At 40.9% G+C, this 22,354-nt stretch overlaps 2 protein-coding genes and 2 long non-coding RNA genes across 6 annotated transcripts; 3 read left to right on the forward strand and 1 right to left on the reverse strand.

Annotated features, from left to right (window-relative positions):
* The first annotated feature begins 322 nt into the window (after positions 1-322).
* LOC141046205 (uncharacterized) lies at positions 323-2,789 on the forward strand. Of its 2 annotated transcripts, none has more exons than XR_016506269.1 (4): positions 323-602; positions 758-858; positions 1,129-1,439; positions 1,611-2,789. It is a non-coding gene; the product is annotated as an uncharacterized LOC141046205 (long non-coding RNA). The 2 variants fall into 2 exon arrangements; XR_012218966.2 differs by having other exon boundaries at positions 1,368-1,439.
* Positions 2,790-3,524: 735 nt separating this feature from the next.
* Positions 3,525-12,477, forward strand: LOC112291706 (glutamate synthase 1 [NADH], chloroplastic). The gene is made up of 11 exons (XM_024539520.3): positions 3,525-4,541; positions 4,793-4,912; positions 5,084-5,353; positions 5,482-5,789; positions 5,922-6,025; positions 6,145-6,324; positions 6,452-6,866; positions 7,001-8,648; positions 8,776-10,341; positions 10,502-11,815; positions 11,924-12,477. The coding sequence occupies exons 1-11, from the start codon at positions 4,089-4,091 to the stop codon at positions 12,185-12,187; spliced, it is 6,642 nt and encodes a 2,213-aa protein (XP_024395288.1). The 5' UTR covers positions 3,525-4,088; the 3' UTR covers positions 12,188-12,477.
* Positions 12,478-13,008: 531 nt separating this feature from the next.
* Positions 13,009-15,650, reverse strand: LOC112291707 (protein PHLOEM PROTEIN 2-LIKE A10). The gene has a single exon (XM_024539521.3). It carries the CDS (start codon positions 14,953-14,955, stop codon positions 13,222-13,224), a length of 1,734 nt encoding a protein of 577 aa, XP_024395289.1. The 5' UTR covers positions 14,956-15,650; the 3' UTR covers positions 13,009-13,221.
* A 4,269-nt stretch (positions 15,651-19,919) lies between these two features.
* On the forward strand, positions 19,920-22,230 carry LOC149987814 (uncharacterized). Of its 2 annotated transcripts, none has more exons than XR_016506271.1 (2): positions 19,920-20,654; positions 21,017-22,230. It is a non-coding gene; the product is annotated as an uncharacterized LOC149987814 (long non-coding RNA). The 2 variants fall into 2 exon arrangements; XR_016506270.1 differs by lacking the exon at positions 19,920-20,654 and adding an exon at positions 20,661-20,816.
* Positions 22,231-22,354: the final 124 nt, after the last annotated feature.

The following is a 22,354-nucleotide window of genomic DNA, read 5'->3' on the forward strand; positions in this document are numbered from 1 at the left end:
CCCGAGCATGAATAAAGAAAAAAAATTGCATTCCAGACTTTGGGGTCTGGGGTGAGAAAAAGATAACCCAACTCCTACTGAATGCTTTATTTAAAATAAGAGGGTAGCGTGTGGGTAAGGGAGGGAGCAATTTTGGAACTTTGCTAGAATTGGCACACTCAAAAAAGGAATCTGAATCAAGTATGGGGCCCAATTACTTCAAGGGCCCTTGGATTAGGATCTAAATTCTGCCCAAAATCCTGTTCAAATGATTCCAGTGAGCTTGGGGCCTCAATGGACTCATGACTATAACCATTGTTTAATGGAATATTAAAACGAGACACATGCAGAGAGAGAGAGAGAGAGAATGTGTGGAGTGCCTCCAATGCTCTTCCATGAGGCTACATTGATCCTTTCACTGGGCCTTTTGGTTATAGGGGAATCACAACTAAGACCCTAGTGGTGTGAAAGGTCATGTGTCAGAAGGGGGTGGGGGGTGGGTTTTTAGGGTTCCAATGACTTGGGAAGCCATTCCTTCTCTCTTGTGTGAGGGCACACACCCCACTGATCCAGCAAGCTCTTGGTGGTAATCTGTCCTTTTGTGGAATATATTCCCATTTCAGGTTCCATCTTTTCTTCATATTCTGGGTCTCATAAACTATACAAGAATACTCCACATCATCATCATTGTTTGTTTGCTGCATGGCTCATTGATAACAAGAAAAATGCTTGTGATTTATTGAGTTTTATTTTAGAATATTTTTCTCACGTTTTGCAGTGTGGATTCTGACTCATGGAGGACATGGCTACTGCACAGTTTTTGGCCTGGAAATCCAGCCTCATGACTGTAATGACTCTGCACAATGGAGCCACAGATGGGTTTGAACCACCCCGTTTTTTTTTTTTTTTTTTTTTTTTTTTTTGTCACATGAAACAACAACTGCTTGGATGTATTCATGCTTGAAGACTTTTGGGGGCTTCTCTAGTTTAAACTATGGAGTGATAAAAATTTGTGGGTTTGTTTCCACCAATCTTAGTATAGAAAAAGAAGTTACTCTCTTTGTAAATGTCTTTGCACCATGCATTTACAGTTTATATTTATTTTTAAGATTGTCATGAAGAAGGCTTCAAAGGCTTGGGTACTTGCAGATACTCCTCATGTTTGGTTGGAAGCTAGTTTTGGTTGGGAGGGGCACTTGATTGGGATGCCACATTGGGTGCTGAACGATAAAATAATGGGGAAAACAAAAACTATTCAAAGTTTGAGTCATTGACACAGGCTTGTTATCAATTTGCTGTTCACGTAAAACATATGCATAATAACAATCATAGCAAAACCAGCCTTTTCATTAATAGAAAGAAAATAACATGAACTATTTTTTGTGCAGGGGGGGGGGTGAACAAGCTATATTCCTACCACGTGTATTTCCATCTTATTATGTTACAGTCTCTAAAAACTAGTATTTTCTTAACCATAAAAATTTTCTCCCACTTATATAATCAACACACAGTTTTTTGTTATTTTTTAATTCTTTCTTCTGTTGATTTTTGAGAACATTTTTGAAGTGCACACATTTTGAAGGGTGTGTTGAGAAGATTGCACAATCTAATCCCCAAAGCTGAAAACTCAGATGAGATCCAGAATGACCTGTAACTACCATGCGAAGATAAAGCTGCACCCACAAAAACTGCAAATTAGCAAGTTCATGGGGTGGCTGTACAAATCCTTGTTGTGAAATCTCACACCAAGTTCACCCCTTACTGTGCCAACAACAACAACAACAGAACAAAAACAAATAAATAAATAGATTGTATTAAATAACGTCAGAAAACCTCCAGAGGCAACCACAAAAGCGGCAAACAACCACAAGGAAGCTCTGACAGCTCTCGGTGGATGAGTTTGCCTAGTGGAAGGGGGCACAAAGCCTGAGATAGAAGGAGTGGGGATCCCTAGATGCTGCCACTGCTGCTTCGCTACTACCCACGACAAATTCCTGCTCTCTGGATCCTAGTTTTTCTTACTCTAGTAGCATTCCTTTGTACCAAAGCTATTTCATGGGTGATCATTACAGCATACCCTACGACACACAGCAACCCAATTAACTGAACCAGAAAAATAATACACAGAATCTTTGGGTGGAAAAACTTAAACACTAGACATTGGGTTCTGTGTTGTGTGTCTTTATTAGGGTAGTGCGAAGTGGAACGGAAGGTAATAGGGGATGTGAAAGATTCATCGGGCAACCCTATTTATTGGGGGAACACGAGTGAGTTTAGTTTAGTTTATTGACATTCCTCTGCCCGGATTTCGCCCGGTCCCTAATACGGGGGAGGATGGTCACCACGTAGGGAAAGAGTTTAGTTTAGTTTTTATTTTTTATTTTTAGTGAGGATTCATTTCGAGGAATTTAGGGTTTTGAGTACAGGAGCCTCCCTGTGAGGGCAAGTGTCCCCCCCCCCCACCCGCCTATTTGGCGCCGTTGGAGGTGGCGGGTCGAGGTGCTCACTTTCTCCAACGAGCTTAGACATCCCTTCATATATTCTGCAGGAGGCGGGGACCACCCCGCTAAATTTGGAGGTGGTGTCTGATATGGCAGGAAAAGAAACACCATCATTTGGGCTCCCTGCAGGCCTGCAGTTGGAGCTTAGAATGGGGGTTAGAGGAGGAGAAATAGTGGGGGCCACGGAGCTTTTGCTTTTTGTGTCCATTCTCTGGCCGTTTGCGCAAGAATGCTCACGTGTATCTGACAAGTGATTCCGAGAGGCTCATAATTCAAGCTCGCTCACCTTAACAATTTTTTGTCCCCGAATTCATCATTGTGCTCTGCTCTGCGAGCTCAAATGGCATTCGATTAGAGTGATTCCTTTTGGTTTCTGGGGAAACTCTAACAAACCAAACGACGTTCTCACCTGCGGTGTGGCATTTTACTGAAATCAAGTAAATGAGTAATGCTCGAGTGAGGTTATGATGGCGATTGCGCTGCTGCACCTCCTCGCTGCTTTTTTACATTTCTGTTTGAACATAGCGGAACAGATTCCAAAGGAACTAAGAAATAGCCAAGAGCTTCGTAATTATTCCTCGAAACCGAAGATCAACTCGTCTTTACAGGGGGCCAAGAAGCAGGAAGTTGCAAGAAGGGGTCCAGCTTGACGATCCGACCTTTTCTTATAAAATAAAAACTGTTATTCCTAGCTCCCCCTTCCAAGGAGCCCAATCGGAACTGGTCAGCACACGTCAGTGTTTAGGCCTATCAAATCCAATAGCACCCATATTATAATATATTTCTATAATTTTCTATATTTCGGCTGTGTGAGCAATTTCCCACTTCCTCGACGTCGTGACAATTCTCATTTCACGCTAATAGATTTAACCCGCAAGGGCCGTGTGGGTAGGCTAGGGGGAGGTGACGAAGCCATAGGGGATGCGATTAACCGCCACGGCTAGGCTTCTCCGAAGTTTTATCCAGAAGTGGGGGTGTAGATCCATGGAGCCTTCCAACTGATAAAACTTCCAGGGACCTGCAATAGCAAATGGGTGCGAGCGACAAGAAATTTCCGCACATCGAGCGGTGTCAATTTGCGACGGCTCTTGAGGACTCTGACAAGCCATCCCAAGCCCGGGCCGCTTGACGTTGTACCATTTGTGTGAGGCAACCAAGTTGGTGATGGCTTTATAAACTCATCGGCACCGCTTCCTTCCGAAGAAGTTTGCAGCCTGCCTCTGAGAGAGATCCTTCCCCAGCCATCTCTCCTCTCATCTTTTCCATCACTGCGGGCTGGCAGGGTCGATCTGACCAGCGGCTCCCTCTCTTTGCCTTTTGTGCATTCATCGTCCATACTTTCAGTACTCGTTTTAGTTGAAATACTCGCTTATTCCCACGCTGATTGATCATAGGTTAGGAGCAATTCGATCGTAAGAGGGCTTGCGCGCTTGACAACATCTCGTTGCAGCGGTGTTGAGTTTTGTGAGTTCATTGGTGGGTTAACTTGGGGCTGATAGTGGTGGTTGCGGGCTTTCGAGTGGGAAGCCACTCGAGGCGACTGCGCTCGTGTCTGACTTCTGATTAGATACAGATCTCTCGGGTGTGTGCACGTTGTGAAGTTTGCTAATGGAAGCTCTTCTCCGTGCACCCCTTACTCTACACTCTCAACCACAGGCAGCGGTGAATGTTCATGGTGGGAATAGTTCCAAGTCTCGCAAGTTACTAAAGCAAGGAAACTGCGCGCAGGCAGTTGCTCGGGACGTAGCTGGAACTGGATTGCAGACTGATTCGTCATTCGGAAGCCGGCAATTGCAAGCAGGATGCAGCTTTTCGGGTCTCAGGAAAACCGGGGGTCGGAGTTTGGCGGAGTCTTTTAAAAGTGACAAGTCAAGGTTAGTGAAGCGATTTTGGGGGCAGTCGTCGAGGCAGAGACACCAGAAGTTCCTGCAACTGTCTGTGAGGGCGGGATTATCTTCTGTTCCTGAATCAAACCTTGGATTGTATGATCCTTCTTTCGACAAGGATGGGTGCGGAGTTGGATTCATCGCTAAGCTCTCCCAGGAGTCGAGCCGTGACATCGTAAGTTCCTCCTTCCTCCTGTCCATTGCGATCATCCACTGTCACCTTTGGAAAAGATTCTGTTTAGCCTCTTGAATCATGTGATCGCACTACTTTGGAAGTCTTTGTTCAAGACTACAAGTTACACTCTCTCGCTTTTAAGGAGGCTGATCAGCACAATAGAAACCTCAGTTATGAAACTCACAGTTTATTCTGGTTTGCCTCCTTTCAGAGGATACTCTCCGAATCACTCTTACATTGCTTGATTTCAGGTTAAGGATGCACTGGAGATGCTTGAGCGTATGGCACATAGAGGAGCCTGCGGGTGTGAGGAGAACACGGGAGATGGCGCTGGAATCCTTGTCGGCATTCCCCACAGCTACTTCTCTCAGGTATCGTTTGGGCTATCGCGTACGCCATTGCCTTGCTTTGCAACGCTGCGGCCTCGTTTTTGCAGTGGGTACGATGCAATACATGTCGCGGTACCTTTCAGTGAGTCTGATGCATGTCGCAAGGTTGAACGTCTTTTTGTTGCGTTTTAAGGACTTTGTACGATTGGACAGGTTGTACCCGAAGAGATAGGATGCGAGTTGCCACCTCTAGGAGATTATGCAGTGGGTATGATGTTCTTGCCCACCTCAGAAATTCGTCGAGAGCACGCCAAGAAGGTCTTTACCGAGGTGGCTGAGGCCCTTGGCCACACGGTGTTGGGATGGCGCCGCGTACAGACCGACAACTCGGACTTGGGAAAATCTGCCATTCAGACTGAGCCTCTGATCGAGCAAGTGTTTCTCACTGCAAGCACACTCTCGAAAGTCGACTTTGAGACGCAGGTGCGTCCCTGTTTGTTTCGACCCGTTACCTTTGTACTTCAACTAGACCAATTGCAGAATTGACGAGTCAGTTTTTTCGGATCGATACCGAACTGAAGAACCCTTGGACGTACTGTGATTGGTGCCAGATGTACATCCTGAGGAAGACCTCAATGTTGGCAATCCGAGCTGTTCTCAATTTGAAGCGAGGTGCCGCCAAGGATTTCTACATTTGCTCTCTGTCATCCAAAACCGTTGTTTACAAGGGGCAGCTGAAGCCGAACCAGTTAACAAAATACTATTACGCCGACCTTGGTGACGAGAGATTTACCAGTTTCATGGCAATAGTGCACTCTCGATTCTCCACTAATACATTCCCTAGTTGGGACCGCGCACAGCCCATGCGCATGCTCGGCCACAATGGAGAAATCAACACGTTGCGAGGGAACGTCAACTGGTACGTCTCCGAATTCAGATCACAAACTTCACAATTCGGCTTGTTTTCAGGACATTGTCCGAAAAGGCGGTGCTTTGAATCGGGATGTGAGCAACAATGATGTTCTTACTTACTCTTGCCGTTGGTTGACAGGATGCACGCTCGCGAAGGTCTTTTCAAGTGTAAGAACTTAGGGCTCTCTCCGGAGGAACTGAAGAAATTGCTTCCAATTGTTGATGCTGGATCCTCCGACTCCGGTACGTGAAATCCTTTCGCCTGGCTCTGCACGCTACGTCTTTCACTCGCTCTCGAGTAGCCGGTTTCCGTGATTGTTATCTTCAATTCATGGTGTTAACCTGTCGGGCATGGCTTCTAGGTGTGTTCGATGGAGTCTTAGAGTTGTTGGTGCGAGCTGGGCGCTCTCTTCCTGAGGCTGTCATGATGATGATTCCCGAGGCATGGCAAAACGATCCTAACATGGACCCGGAACGCCGCGCGCTCTACGAATATTTCTCGTGCATTATCGAACCCTGGGATGGACCTGCCCTTGTGACATGTATGTACTCTTCGTTCTCTCTTCAATTCCCATACCATGCTTTGAAATTGGTTAATTCAATACGAGGATCTTATTTGGCGAATTCAGTTCAATTGGATTCATCTCACTAACTCTTTTCATCTTGCAGTCACGGACGGGAAGTATCTAGGCGCCACACTGGACCGAAATGGACTCCGTCCTGGACGATTCTACGTGACTCATGACGGCCGTGTCATTATGGCGAGTGAAGTAGGTGTTGTTGACGTAGAGCCTGAGAATGTTGCTCAGAAGGGGCGCCTTCACCCCGGGACGATGCTGCTCGTCGACTTTGAGAATCACAAAGTGGTCGATGGCGACGACCTCAAGAAGCAACAATCATCCCGGTACCCTTACGCCGAGTGGCTCGAGCGTCAGAAGTTTACTCTCGAGGATGTTGTGAACTCTGTGCCAGAAAAGCTACGAGCGCCTCCCGCAATTATTGGTGACAAGAACATGGCTAGCCTGAACTTCTCCGCAGATAACATGGGTGTTAAGGGGTTGCTTACGCCTCTCAAGGCATTCGGGTATGTCCTTTCAGCCAACATCCCTCGCCCTCAATAATGTTGCTACATAATTCAAAATGCATCCCTCTGTCGCGAGTTCTCTCATCATGACCAAATGATGTTTCGCTTACTGCTGTCTGTTTTGATGATCGCAGATACACTATGGAGAATTTGGAGATGCTTCTTCTCCCCATGGCTAAGGACGGTTCTGAGGCACTAGGGTCCATGGGAAATGACGCTCCATTGGCAATGATGTCCAACAGGCCCAAGCTCTTGTTCGAGTATTTCAAGCAGATGTTTGCACAGGTCACCAACCCGCCCATTGATCCAATTCGGGAGGCCGTCGTGACATCCACCCGGTGCATGGTTGGTCCTGAACACGATCTGACTGAGAAGGTTGAGGAGCAGTGCAATCGTCTCTCCTTGAGCGGCCCCCTCCTCACTGTGGAGGAAATGGAATCAGTGAAAAAGATGGAGTACCGCGGCTGGAAGACTATGGTTGTTGACATCACATTCGACAAATCTGAGGGACCTGCTGGACTCGAGAATGCTCTCACCCGCATCTGTGCTGAAGCTCGGAATGCTGTGGCCGAAGGGTACTCCATGTTGGTCCTGTCTGACAGAGCAACGTCGGCCCAAAGAGTGCCAGTGAGTTCTTTGTTGGCAACCGGAGCTGTACATCACCATTTGGTTCAGTCGATGGAGCGTACTCGTATCGGTCTTGTGGTCGAGTCGGCCGAACCTCGTGAGGTGCATCATTTCTGTACACTAGTTGGTTTTGGAGCCGACGCCATCTGCCCATACTTGGCGATTGAGACCATTTTCAGGGTTCAGGTTGATGGAAAGATCCCCATGAAGGTATCGAAGGATGACCTTGTGAAGAAATACTTCTACGCAAGTAACTCTGGAATGCTCAAAGTTTTGGCAAAGATGGGAATCTCTACATTGGCCTCATACAAGGGAGCACAGATCTTTGAAGCACTAGGACTTTCCTCCGAGGTTGTATCGAGATGCTTCAAGGGAACTCCAAGCCGCGTGGAGGGGGCAACATTTGAGATGTTGGCCAAGGACAGCCTCAGGTTACACGAAATGGCGTTCCCAGCGCGCGAGGCACCGGAAGGCAGTGCCGACGCCAACGCACTCCCAAACCCTGGTGATTACAGCTGGAGGAAGGGTGGTGAGGTTCATCTGAACGATCCCATGGCCATGGCCAAACTTCAAGAAGCTGCACGCACCAACAGTGTTGATGCCTACAAAGAATTTTCTAAGTTGACGCATGAGTTGAATAAGAAAATTAACGTGCGCGGTATGCTGAAATTCAAGGAGCAGCCGGAGTCTGCCAGAATTCCTCTGGAGGAAGTTGAACCTGCTGCAGAGATCGTGAAGCGGTTCTGCACAGGCGCCATGAGTTACGGCTCTATTTCTCTTGAAGCACATTCAACTCTCGCCATAGCCATGAACAAGCTTGGGGGCAAGTCCAACACAGGTGAGGGAGGAGAAAACCCTAAGCGACTTGAGCCACTTCAGGATGGTTCACAGAACCCTCAGCGGAGTGCTATCAAGCAGATAGCCAGTGGACGATTCGGTGTCACCAGTTACTACCTTACCAATGCTGATGAGCTGCAGATCAAGATGGCTCAGGGTGCTAAGCCAGGTGAGGGAGGAGAATTGCCAGGGCACAAAGTGATCGGTGACATCGCTATTACGCGTAATTCTACACCCGGTGTCGGTCTCATCAGTCCTCCACCACATCACGATATCTACTCTATAGAGGATCTGTCTCAGCTCATTCACGATCTCAAGGTAAGTCTGTGCTTGAATTTCAAAGTTATGGAGGAATGGAAGAATGTGTGTGTGTGAACGATTGCATTTGCAAGGTATGCAAGGTGTTGCTTCCGAAGGCACTGAGTTCCTACGATCATTGTTGCAGAACGCCAACCCTGATGCGAGGGTCAGTGTGAAGCTAGTGTCGGAAGCCGGAGTAGGAGTTGTTGCTAGTGGAGTGGTGAAGGGTCACGCGGACCATGTACTCATCTCTGGTCACGATGGAGGAACTGGTGCCAGTCGTTGGACTGGTATCAAGAATGCTGGTTTGCCTTGGGAGCTTGGTCTGGCTGAAACTCACCAGACCCTGGTAGCAAATGACCTTCGCGGTCGCACCATTCTCCAAACTGACGGGCAGTTGAAGACTGGACGTGACATCATGGTTGCTGCCTTGCTGGGAGCGGAGGAATTCGGATTTGCTACTGCTCCTCTGATTACCATGGGCTGCATTATGATGCGCAAGTGCCACAAGAACACTTGCCCGGTCGGCATTGCCACTCAAGACCCCGTCCTAAGGGCCAAGTTTGCTGGACAGCCAGAGCACGTAATCAACTACTTCTTCATGGTTGCAGAAGAGGCTAGGGAATACATGGCAAATTTGGGTATCCGCAAGATGGACGATCTTGTTGGACGCGCCGATCTTCTAGAGGTGGATGAGGAAGTCATAGCACAAAATGAGAAGCTCACTAACATTGATCTCTCCTTGTTGCTGCGCCCCGCAGCTGATATTAGACCAGGGGCTGCACAGAGATGTGTGATGAAGCAAGATCACGAGCTGGAGCTCGCGTTGGACCAGAAGCTGATCAATTTATCTCGTGCTGCGCTGGAGAGCAAGCTTCCGGTTTACATCGAGACCCCTGTCGTCAATGTGAACCGCGCAGTAGGCACAATGCTAAGCCACGAGGTCACCAAGCGTTACAAATTGGAAGGACTTCCCATTGATACCATTTACGTGAAGTTAAATGGGAGCGCTGGACAATCTCTAGGGGCTTTTATGTGCAAAGGTATCACCATGGAACTCGAAGGTGACAGCAATGACTACGTCGGGAAGGGACTATGTGGTGGAAAGATTATTGTGTATCCTCCAAGGTCCAGCACCTTCGATCCTAAAGAGAACATCCTCATTGGAAACGTAGCCCTATATGGAGCAACTAGTGGAGAGGCATACTTCAACGGTATGGCAGCAGAGAGATTTGCTGTGCGTAACTCAGGGGCGAAGGCTGTGGTGGAAGGAGTTGGAGATCACGGATGTGAGTACATGACTGGTGGAACCGTCGTGGTCCTTGGAAAGACTGGGAAGAACTTCGCCGCCGGAATGAGTGGCGGAGTTGCATATGTGCTTGATAAGGAAGGCACCTTCAAGTCGACATGCAACATGGGATTGGTCGATTTGGATCCCGTGGTAGAGAATGAGGATGTGATGACTCTTAAAGCTTTGATCCAGCAGCATCAGCGCCACACTAAGAGCCAGCTTGCGGGAGAAATTCTGGCCAACTTCGATGCTCTGCTTCCCAGCTTTATCAAGGTTTTCCCTCGAGACTACAAGCGTGTGTTGCAAGAAATCAAAGCGAAGGAGGCGGCAGAGCAACTGAAAGAAACTCCCGCAGTCACTGTAGAGGTTGTGACTACGGTAGCCAACGGCGCACCGAGTGGAAAGGCTTCAGTTACGGAGGTACGTCGACCTCATTGTGCTGGAAGACCTAGGAGAGTTAAGCACAAGTTAAACACGAAACGATTAGTTTTTTCTTGTTTGAAAACACTGAAGCAAAGTGAGAGATAAGTAAGATTGTAATGGACATCGTGGTGATCCCGCTACTGTACTGTGTTTGCAGGAGGCGGCTCCTTCCACAATCAGGCCTACTCAAGTGTTGAGCCCCGTCAAACACGGTGGATTCGTGAAGTACGAAAGAAAACCGTTGCCTTATCGACCTGCAGACGAGCGGATGAAGGATTGGGGAGAAGTGTTGGCCTCCGACAATCAAGACGGCCTCGTGAAGACGCAGGCAGCGAGATGCATGGACTGCGGTACTCCCTTTTGCAACCAGGACAAGACTGGATGTCCGTTGGGAAACAAAATCCCGGAGTGGAACGAGCTCGTGTACCAGAACCGGTGGAGAGAGGCCTTGGACAGGCTTCTGGAGACCAACAACTTCCCCGAGTTCACAGGTCGCGTCTGCCCTGCTCCTTGCGAGGGAGCTTGCGTTCTTGGCATCATAGAAAACCCTGTATCAATCAAGACCATGGAGTGCACGATCATTGATAAGGGCTTCGAGAATGGATGGATGGTTCCAAGACCACCCCTGAAGAGGACTGGAAAGAAGGTGGCCATCGTGGGCAGCGGTCCAGCAGGACTTGCAGCTGCTGACGAACTCAACAAGAAGGGTCACTCAGTGACAGTCTTTGAGCGGGCGGATAGGATCGGAGGTTTGATGATGTACGGTGTGCCGAACATGAAGACCGACAAGGTGCAGGTTGTTCAAAGAAGAGTAGATCTCATGGAAGCGGAGGGTGTTCAATTTGTGACAAATGCTCACGTTGGCGTCGATCCCGTCTACTCGGTCGAGAAGCTGCGGTCTGATTACGATGCTCTGTTGCTCACAACTGGGGCAACGAAGCCAAGGGATCTCCCTGTGGAAGGGCGCGATCTGGCAGGCGTCCACTTCGCTATGGAGTTCCTGCACAAGAATACCAAGAGTTTGTTGGACAGTAACTTAGAGGATGGGCAATACATCTCTGCCAAGGGAAAGAAAGTGGTTGTTATTGGAGGTGGTGACACTGGAACTGATTGTATTGGTACATCGGTGAGGCACGGTTGCACTAGGGTTGTCAATTTGGAGCTTCTTCCTCAACCACCACAGACTAGAGCCGCGAACAACCCGTGGCCTCAATGGCCTCGCGTCTTCAGGGTTGACTACGGGCACGAGGAGGCAGCCACCAAGTTTGGGAAAGACCCTCGCTCCTACGAAGTCCTGACCAAGAGATTCATCGGCAACGACAAGGGAGAAGTTACTGGAATGGAGACTGTTCGCGTGAAATGGGACAAGAGTGCCGATGGGAGGTTCCAAATGAGCGAGATTCCTGGATCGAACGAAATTATTGAAACGGACCTTGTTCTTCTGGCCATGGGTTTCTTGGGTCCCGAGCAAGTGAGTTCATAATTCTTTATCCTCTCCACACTCACTTTGATCATTGTCGAAGTCGACAAGGTTTTGTCATGAAGAGTTACTGACGTGCAGCTGTTCCTTTTTTTGCAGCTCATTTCGGAGAAGCTTGGACTCGAGACCGATGCCCGATCCAACTTCAAAGCAGATTACGGCAAGCACGCCACTAACTTGCAAGGTGTCTTCGCCGCTGGTGATTGCCGCCGAGGGCAATCCCTTGTAGTGTGGGCCATTGCCGAAGGTAGGGAAGCAGCTGTTCAAGTGGACAACTACCTTATGGTGGAGGAATCTTCTGAGGAGCAATTGCCTTCAGGGGAGGAAATTCGTGAATTCACTACCACTACAAGCGTACAATAGTTGTAGCCTAGGAAGGGAGCGAGACATAAAATATGTTGAACACAGTTTTTTGGAGGGCGAATCGCCCAGATAGCGGGTACAATGATACTTAGGTCGGTAGCTTCGGAGAGGCCGTAAACCAGTGTTAGTTTCCAACTGCATGGTAACCGATGGGCTCATTCGTGAGGACTAGTTACCAACAGGCTGGGTCACTGGTTGTGTACAATACATTGTTCTCAAATGAGACTATTATCCTTAATACAGAGGAGACGCTTCTGCCGTACAGACAGACTTTCCAGGTGTTTGTTAAATATGGTCTCGCGTATTCTATCTGCACATTGAATCCTGTGTTCATGTCGTGGAAGTAAGCAGTAACAAAGCTACGCTTCGTTAGTACTGTAGAACTACGGCAACTTGTAACACTGGTAACCCACGAAATACATGTTCCATTCAAACATATCACAGAAGATATGTCCGTGGTGAGCGAGTGTTGTTGTCCGTCTAACACACACAAGCTGAAAACTCTCTAGAAAGTTCAGCTTCCCTTTTACGATGCCAGAGGTACGCCAGTGAGAATATTACAATATGGTGCAAATGGTTCCCATCTTCTATATGGGTGAAGCAATTTCATGAACAATAGAAAACCTATCAAGATAGGTTCGTTTGGCAGCTATGATTGCGCACTTAAACCACAGACGACCTAAAATGCAGGAAAGAAGCCAACTCATTCCGTCAATATAATTTCTGTCAACTGAATCACGACATTGACACCGTTCAAACATTCAAGACTTCGACCATCAAACTTTTCAAGCTACAAAGTGAGTGTCACACTAGTACACTCATTCGATCAATATAATCCAAATATTTAATTTGAAGAATTTGGAGAAATTATCACAACAAGGGTAACCTACAAACCTATCAGCCTTGAAGTGTACCCAAGGTGGAAATGAACTATGACTCAATAGACTCACCGCATCTGAAATTTACAACTGAGTCAGGGCGGTAATCATTGAGTAATCAAAGGAATTATTGTACATCAAATAGTTGAACTGAACCTAAAATGGTTGAATCATTCTAACTCCACCCAAAACAGAATGCAGACAGACTGCATAGCACATCGTCATGAGTATCGTTGACTTGTCCATTGCTGCCTTGGTCGCGTCCCCAACAGCCTGCAGTTTCTCTCCAACTCCCGACCTTTTGGAAGTCTCGAAGTCCTGCTTCACGGCTTGAGCTTTACCCTTCCTACCAAAAGCCGCTGAAACTTTGCCCAGAGAAACATCAATCATTGACCTGACACCTGAGGCAGTCATAGTTCCAGCAATATCCAGGATCAATTTCCGATTGCTAGGAACAGCAATTACTTTGGAAATCTGATCAATATAGTTGATGGGCTTTGCTTCATTTTTCTCCGCAACGGTCTTTCCTTTCCATTTGACGGGAGATTGGCATGGAGATAAAGGCTCCTCTCCCATGTCGTAGAATACATCTACGTCGTCATTGTCATGAAACGTGTCATCAAAATCTGGGCAAAACACCGTTGACCTTCTCACTGCATTATACTTTGAGCTGCTAGGATCTGATTTAATAGCCTCATGACAGGAGTGCACAAAACTACTGGTCGAGACTTCGCAAACAGTAGTCAACAGATCAGTGATTGGACCTCGATGTTCCGGCTTCACTAATCCAGCTACAAGTTCATCAAAAGTGTTGATATCTTTCGTCCGATCCAGATATACCGATACAGCAGTTCCAACAAAATTTTGAATACATTCCGTCATAGCTGATCTGCCCTCGACACTGCTTGCAAATGCAACTAAACTCTTCACGAGTCCACCTCCACTTCCCGATTCGTCTTCTCGTGACAAAGCGTTAGAAGTATTGATGTATTCTATGACAGAGGCAACGAAACTACGAGAGGCAGAGGCCACCACTGCCGATGCAAAACCCTTTCCGGAATCAGAAAAGAGCTTATCAACCAGCCTGTCCACCAAATCTTCTTTGCCTTTCCGTTTCCCAGAAAGAATTCTTTCTCCGTTCCCGCTGACATCGGACCCAACACCTGATCCTTCTTGTAGAACTTCCTTCGTGCCTCTTACAATCGATGAACTGACCTGAGTTTTGGCATGGTTCAGAATGCTTCCAGCATTAGTCCAACCGTTGCCTTCCAATACTACATCGCAATTCTTCGAGAACTCCTTGGTGTTTTCATCTTCATCTGGTGATAGAGCTCTATCATCCAGAGAGGTAGAGGTAGGAGAAATACCCTCTTGCAAGACACGAATATCCTCGCCACTCCACTTAATCACGTTTTTCGTTTCCTCGGGATGCCCAGCTCCCCTTGGACTCAACGAGGTGCTCCGCAAAGGTTGTAGTTTCCGAGTCTGCTCCTCATGCTCAAGGCTCAAGGAAACAGACTTGCCACTGACAAATGTCGACAAAACTCCACGACTCACGGCGGCCGACAGCGCGGCGATGCCCTCTTGTGCCTCATGAGAGGACGCAAGTTTTAGAAGCTGCTTGATGGACTGTGGCACCTCGTCTTTGTCGGAGACGAGAAATCCATGAAGGTCACTCAATATGATAGCAAAAGAGATGCTCCCTTGAGAGAGGACCTCAAGAAGAGACGAGAAAGACTGGAAGAAAAGATATACGCGGAGTCGTTTCCGGAAATGGTAAACCCTGTAAGTCACATATCCGCCTGCTGCTAGGGCACCGCACGCAAGAAGGACATTCCTTCTGGAACGGGTAATCGAAAGCATCGTGCTCCTCACCAGCTCCTCCTCCATTATTACATATTACGTTCCCACGCACAACCAGAATGCACTATTTCCAACAACCGAAGCTTCTCTAGAACCAATGCTATTCACTTTCCCTTGTACGATCCACTAATGCCATCTCTAAGGCTCACCTATCCCGCACATACCCTGTTTACTCAAATCTCTCACCCTATCCTTTCTTGCGTCTGCTCCACACCACCACTCAGTAATCGAATCTCATTTCTAAACCCCGTAGTTCAAAAACCTTCATTCAATCCCACACGACGCTTCAAGCAACCTTCAATAACTCCTTGCTCTACACTCTAGAAAGGCGTCATACAATTCACATCAACCGATTGCTAAAAAAAAAGAAAAAAAATCTCTATTCCAAAACTCGCGTCAAAACATTACACATCTACAACCTCAGTGACTTGTACTCGAAACATATATCCTCAATGCCCTTATCCCAAACATCAATTCAACACACCCTCGAACCTCTACCACAGACTCAAATCGTATCATAAAGTGTTGTAATTATTCCCCTTTTTGTACAGAAAGAAAGAAAGATAAAAAAGACACGCGCTGAAGTAGAGACTAAGGAAAATGCTTACATAATCAACCATCGACACGCCAGCGAGAGCTCACTCCGCACACCATATCCATGATCGACCACTCCGGAGCTCATGCCGCCCAGTCACAAAAAGAGAGCCCTAGCGAATGAAGACGAAGATGAAGACTCGCTCTAGAGAGGTGGCATGCTTTTCAGACCCCCGGGCCTTAGGATGGATTCCTTCATTCGTTCTATTTCGGCATTCATCCTCCGCTGGGTTCCAGTGTGTGCAATCCGCAGTGACGAACGGCCGCATTGATTGAGACTGACAGACTGGATGACAAATTTTGGCGCGAATTGTACAGCTGGAGCTTTCGTCGTCCTATTCGGATGCCTGATCTGGCAGTTGAGTCTGAGCTGGCACGGGAATGACTGAACGAGACTTTCAGTCTCGTGTGAATGCGGATAAGTTTCGAGTCAGTCTCCCGGAGTTCTATGGGTGGTGACTTTTCACTCGAAAGTGTAAAATATTATCTGTTAGTTATAATTAATTAGTTGGTTAATTATAGTAATAAAAATAAAATATTTATTTCATAAAAATTAATAAAATTAATAATATCGGTTACACTCGATTGTTCACTTTTTATTTGGTACTCCATTACCAAACTTAAAAACATGATAATTATCAAAAACATATTAAAAATCAGATAATAAAAGAATACTTTAAACTTTTATTTTAATTAGATAAATTATATAATTATATAGTAATTTTTTAGGGTCTGTTGAAAATAATATTGTTTTGAAAATGTTTATTTACTATCATATTTACTTTTTGAAATGTATTTTTTTTCTTTTTAATATTAATTATAGGGCTTGTCAGGTTTCGGAATTATAATGTAAAATGAAGTAATTAAATAAAAATTATAACATTATTATTATTCTTATCATTATTTATCTTTAAACATGCTTTTATTGTTTGTACCAATCACAACTTCTCGTACAATGGTTTTCATGGTTTTTATGTGGTGTTAAAGAAATATGTTATTTTCATTTGCTTTTCAGTTTTACAAAATTTGAAAGTAAACATTGTTGTTTGTGTGCTGTACTTACAGATGGTTATAGCTGGGTACTATTAAACATTTCAAAGTTCTTATTTAAACAAGGTACTATGTGAATTTTGTTCTATGATATTGTTTTTACTATTTTCAAAAATCAAATCAAACATGTAGTTGAGTAACCAAAATGAAAACAAAAACAAAAACGAATAATAGAGCTAAAAATACCGTAACATTTGGATTGTTCAAAATTTGTCTCCATAAAACTAATCCATCCCTCATTTTGGCTTTTTATTGGTATTATAGCAATTGATCTTGGAGAAGATTATATAGACTTATAACATGTTCCAAAAATTTTAAAACTGTTTAAGAGAGGCTTTTAGATAACTACAGAATGTTGTCAAATAAACATAGAATACTATAGAAAGTTATGGGCTCAAAAAGATTTTGAAGGGTTTGAAGTTTAACACAAAATAGTATAATAGTTCAGAAGATATTGTAATAGTTTTCTAAAATTAGAAAGCGATTAAAGTTACTGGGAGGTGTAGTTTGATGATGTACACTTATATTTTGTGGCACTAATGTATCGGAACATTAAAATCAAATCTATTCTAAACTACATAATCTGGATTTTTTAATATTTCAACACTACCAATAATATTAAATATATCCATGAAAAACATAATAAAAAGAATGAAATAACACAAAACTTTGATAAAATGAATCAAGAAAAAATATTTACACAAATAAAATATAAGACAAATGGTAAATTAATTAATTAAAAAAATGAATTATTGATGCAATTTTTAATAAATTCTGTTTTTTTTTTTTTTTTTTTTTTTTTACAAGATTATTTTTTTTATGTTATTATTTAAAATTTTGACAAAATAAAAATTCTTATTAAAAATCTATTAGTGGTTTCAAAGAAAAATTTCAAAACAATATGCTTTTTAAACATCTAAAAATATAAGCATGTTGATTGTGTTAAAACTATACATGATTTTTTTTCTTAGCTTTGATTAATTCTAAGATAACATATAGATTTTAAAGCCACGATAGTATCTAATTTTTTAAAATTTTGATCTCCTATAAATTTAATTTATATATAAAATTTTATAATTCTTTTAAACTTCAATCAAAATATATTTTTAAATAAATAATAAAATGTATACAGTTTATGTTCAAAAATATATTAGAAATAAAAAAACATAATAAGATTCATTATTCAATATTTATTATTTATTATCCTTGACAATTGTCACACACAAAGAAGAGACTAAGAAATTTTTGATGTTTGAACAATTTGAAAATTTTAAATTTCTTGGATTTAATAGATTTATTTAATTTTTTTTTTTATGTAATAATCAAAACAGTGATATTTTTAAAAAATTGAAAAGAATATTTAGAAAAGAGTGCACGTAAATTATTTTTGTGTTGATAAAATTAAAAATTAAAAAACTTAAAAAAATATCAAGTTTTTTGATTTTGTGAATCTTAAAAAATTATTTGCAAAAGAGTCTATCTATCTGTCAATGTATCCATACATACATGTATAAATACAGGATACCATCTACCAGGTCTATTAAAATTGTAGGTAGAAAGGAGTGCAGTTCTATTGCTAATCATGTACTCACAAAGACATGTTGATGGGATTTTTGTGTTTGTGGCAACTCCACAATTCAAAGGAATATTTTTAGGGTTTCAAAAGCTCAAGTGATGTGTCATGAGCTTGCTAATATTTAATTGCGTCATTGCCAATTAATGACTACATTTGTTCACATTTTCACTATTAGCATTACATTTGCAACTTTTGGTATAAGTTTTTGATATTTCACTAATACATTCCTAAAGCTTGTGGAATGCAACCACAAGTGTGTTTGAATTGTTATAGAATCCCCATCTTCTTGTCTTCCATTCATCAACACCATTACATACAAAATTGTATCCAATTTGTCAAAATATATTAAGGGTCTTCATATTTAGGGGAGAAGGTGAGAACCCACAATTTTTAAATCCTTTGAACTCTAAAATTAAAAAGTTTCCCAATTCCAACTAATCAAAGGAATTAAAAGTTGTGGCCTCTCACCTCCTTAGTAGCTGCTTGACAATAGTGGGCATTAGAATGCAAAGATATCTTGGTGAAATTTGTTTAGAGAATGTTGAAATAGAGGAAAATAATGTCCATGTCACTATTTGTTTTAGTCAAATTACTGAATGAGTATGACATTTTCTAAAATGTTACATCTGTTGATGATGATAGAATTGCTATATGTCTAATCCCTTGTGTGTCGATCTTTTGTGGTATTAGATCCAACTTGAAGCATGATCAGATTCAAGTAGAGACATGGACATGAGATATGAAGAAGATTGAAAAGTTTATCACAATATATTATTGGCTATTATTGAAGTTATTTTATTTATAAAAAAACAATGATATGACATCAAAATGACACAATTAACATTAAACAAGAACAATAAAATAATATATATATATATATATATATATTACTTGTTTGTCATGTTTTGAGATTTAACTGTTCTTACTCTATTATACTAAGACATGGACTTTTATTTATTTTCAAAGACAAGGAATTCAAGAGAAAGTAATAAAAAAATAAGAAGAAACAAACGAACAAACAAACCAATTCTTAACTTTAGTCAATAGAACAATTGTAAAGGAATATGTTCAAGCTAAAACTTTTTCTTCCACAGAGACATGGAGTGTGAGTCATAATTTTCTACTAATTTTAGGTTGAAAATTTGAGAATCAAACAGAAAAAAGTGGTAAACTTAACTATTGTATAATAAGAAGCGTCTATTCAAACAACAATTTCACAACATATATTTTTTTCTCATAAAATATTGGCTTCTAAAAATCAACATAAAATTTTAAAAATATGTAGATATTTATAAAATATTCTAATAATTTCGAAAAAATTCTTGAAGTTGTAATTAGCTGTGTGTTTGTGACACTTAAACCAAATTATAATTCATTTTATAATCACACTTATAAATAATAAAATTCTAGGTATAATTTGAATGTCATTATTATGATTATTTATTTTTTTAAAAAAATTAAAATTTATTGTTTAAAAGCCTTATCTACATGCTATATCATATATATATATATATATATATATATATATACTAATTAATATTTAACATTTATATAACATATTAACTGAGTTTTTTTCTTTAAATATTATTTCTTAAACATAAAGAATTATATATATATGTAATTTTATTTTTTAAAAAAAGAGATTTTATAAGAGTATCAAAATTTAATTTTTTAAAGGATATATCTTTAGAAATTTTATTATATTTAAATTATAAATATATATTTTTAGTATAAGTTATAACATGCTATTATTTTTTTTATAGATGTGCATCAATAAAAAGGACCAAGAAATCTAGATAAAAATATTATTTAGAAATGTTGGACTGATTTATTTAACTTTTATATTTTAAATTTGATATTAATATATTTTAAAAATATATATTAATTTTTATGGAATTTTAGATTCTTCTCTTTTTAATTTTTAGAAAAGAAGTAGAAGACGTTTGTTCATTCAAATTGACAAACTTAAACTAAAGTAAAAAAGAGTACAAAACAAAATCTAGAGTATTAGTTGGCAACAAAAAAATATTAGATTGATTGAATAATTACTTAATTAGATTTGAATTGATTATAATTTTTAATGATTAATCCTGAATAATTTTTTTCAATGTAAAATTAATTAATTAAATAAATAAAATAGCATAAAAATTTAAAAAATATAGTCTATACTAAATTATAAAAAAGATTGGACTTTAATCAATTGATGATGAACTCTAAACTCATGTTGTAATTTTTGTTATAAATAGCGTGTGCTTTTATAGAAGCTATTCACTACATAAACATATGTATTTATGAAGCATGGAAGAAACGAAAAGAAATGATTTTATTAGTGCAACTAAATAGATATTTGATTGTAACATTATCTTTTTTAAAGACATAAAAAGATATTATAATTACATAGATTTACATAGAGAGAGATCTTAACATACCACAAAAAAAATCTTTCAAGAGTTAAAATTGAATAAAAAATAAAATAAAAACAAAACAAAATAATACCTGTATTATGGTTAGATTATTTAAACTACAATTGTTTAATCATTGATTATAGATTTAGCTTTTACTGTACAATCAAGAAAGTATTAATACTTGAAATTGTTAACACATTCAATTTTTTAGATGTTAAATGTACAAATATTTCTTTTTATTAAAAATCAACTTATTATATATGGTATTTATTCATGCACTGATAGAAATATTATTAACTAATTATTGCATCATCCAGAAGTACACCATTGTTTGCCAAAACTTGCTAATTGTAATTACTCTTTTTTATATCTTCAATACCACCAATAATTCATGCATAAGTGAAAATCACTATTCAAAAAGTCTCAACTTTGTTAAATTGTGTTTTTGATTTCTCAACAATAGTTTTTGGATGAGGAAGATCCAATTATTACATATACATGTCAACCTAATTCTACAAGTAAGTTATTGTGAAATAATACTTTACATTTTTCAATCCAACAAGCCCATAATTGTTAACATACAACCTTAAAACTTCTAGAAACAACTATCTTTTTGGCAATAAAAAAAAATATATATATATACATACATATATTAAAATATTACTTAACAAAAAAATTTATTGATTTATTTATTTATTATTGATGATATTAAGTGAAAACTCATCTCCCAGCAATATGTTTTACTTACAACTCATTGCAATTTAAGTTTCTGGTAATGTTGTTCTTTGTGTTTCTCCTTTTCAACTTTCCATACAACATCATATAAAGGTAGAATTAAAATTTCAAATGTAATATCCATACCCATGAGTATAACAAAAAAAAAAAAAAAAAAAAAAAAAAGTCTGTGCCTGTGAATTGATATACCTAAGCATTTGATTTCTGCCTTCTTACTAGAAAGTCCAAGATTCTTATGAAGCACATGAGCATTCTTTATTTCAATTAGTTACCAGAATTGAGTGAACATGAGATTAAGTCCAGCCACTCTAATTATACACCAGTATCCCATTTAATATTGAATGTCACATCCACATTAAATATGGTGTTTTTTGTGCATGTTGACGAAAGAAAAACAAGGCTGTGAAGTGTCAACAAGGTGCATGCCCCAGTGTAGGATTAGGGTTAGGGTTAGGGCTAGAATTCTAACCAAACAAAGTTGTGCCATCACATTCAATGAAACCATGTTTGTCAATGCAGTTGAATATGCATAAACTCAGCAGCATTGGATAAAAAGAAATGGAAGTTCCAACAGCAGTTGCTTGTTCTTTTTAAGTCCATTCCATGGAGCTTCTTCTTCTTTTCTATTTGTAGTGTTTTGTTTTTCAGAAGCCAAAAGGTGGGCAGTCAGAGATGTCACACTCCATTCTAGGGATCACACAAATGAGCTAAAAACAACATGCTGGGATCAAATAGTAGATAGACATCAACCTAATACCAGAACACTTTATTACGGACAAAAAAATAAACCATGTTTTTGCAAAGCTCACTGGTGAGTGTTAAGTACAAAGAAGGGAGGGAAGCACAAGAATCCAATGTTGGCTCTCCATGTATGCAACAATTTTTTTTTCTAAAATGAAATGAAATATTAAAGAATGTAATTAAAAAAAAAATAGACACTTTCATGGGTTTTGTTCCTCTGCATGAGATTGGCTTTTTCACAATTTGGATTTGTGGGGTACTGACAGAACAGTCTAACCTCCTTCTTTTAACTTTGGATTCATATCCGGACAAATTATAATGTAGA

Source organism: Physcomitrium patens, chromosome 14, assembly GCF_059467195.1.
Source record: "Physcomitrium patens ecotype Gransden chromosome 14, ASM5946719v1, whole genome shotgun sequence".
NCBI classification, from domain to species: domain Eukaryota; kingdom Viridiplantae; phylum Streptophyta; class Bryopsida; order Funariales; family Funariaceae; genus Physcomitrium; species Physcomitrium patens.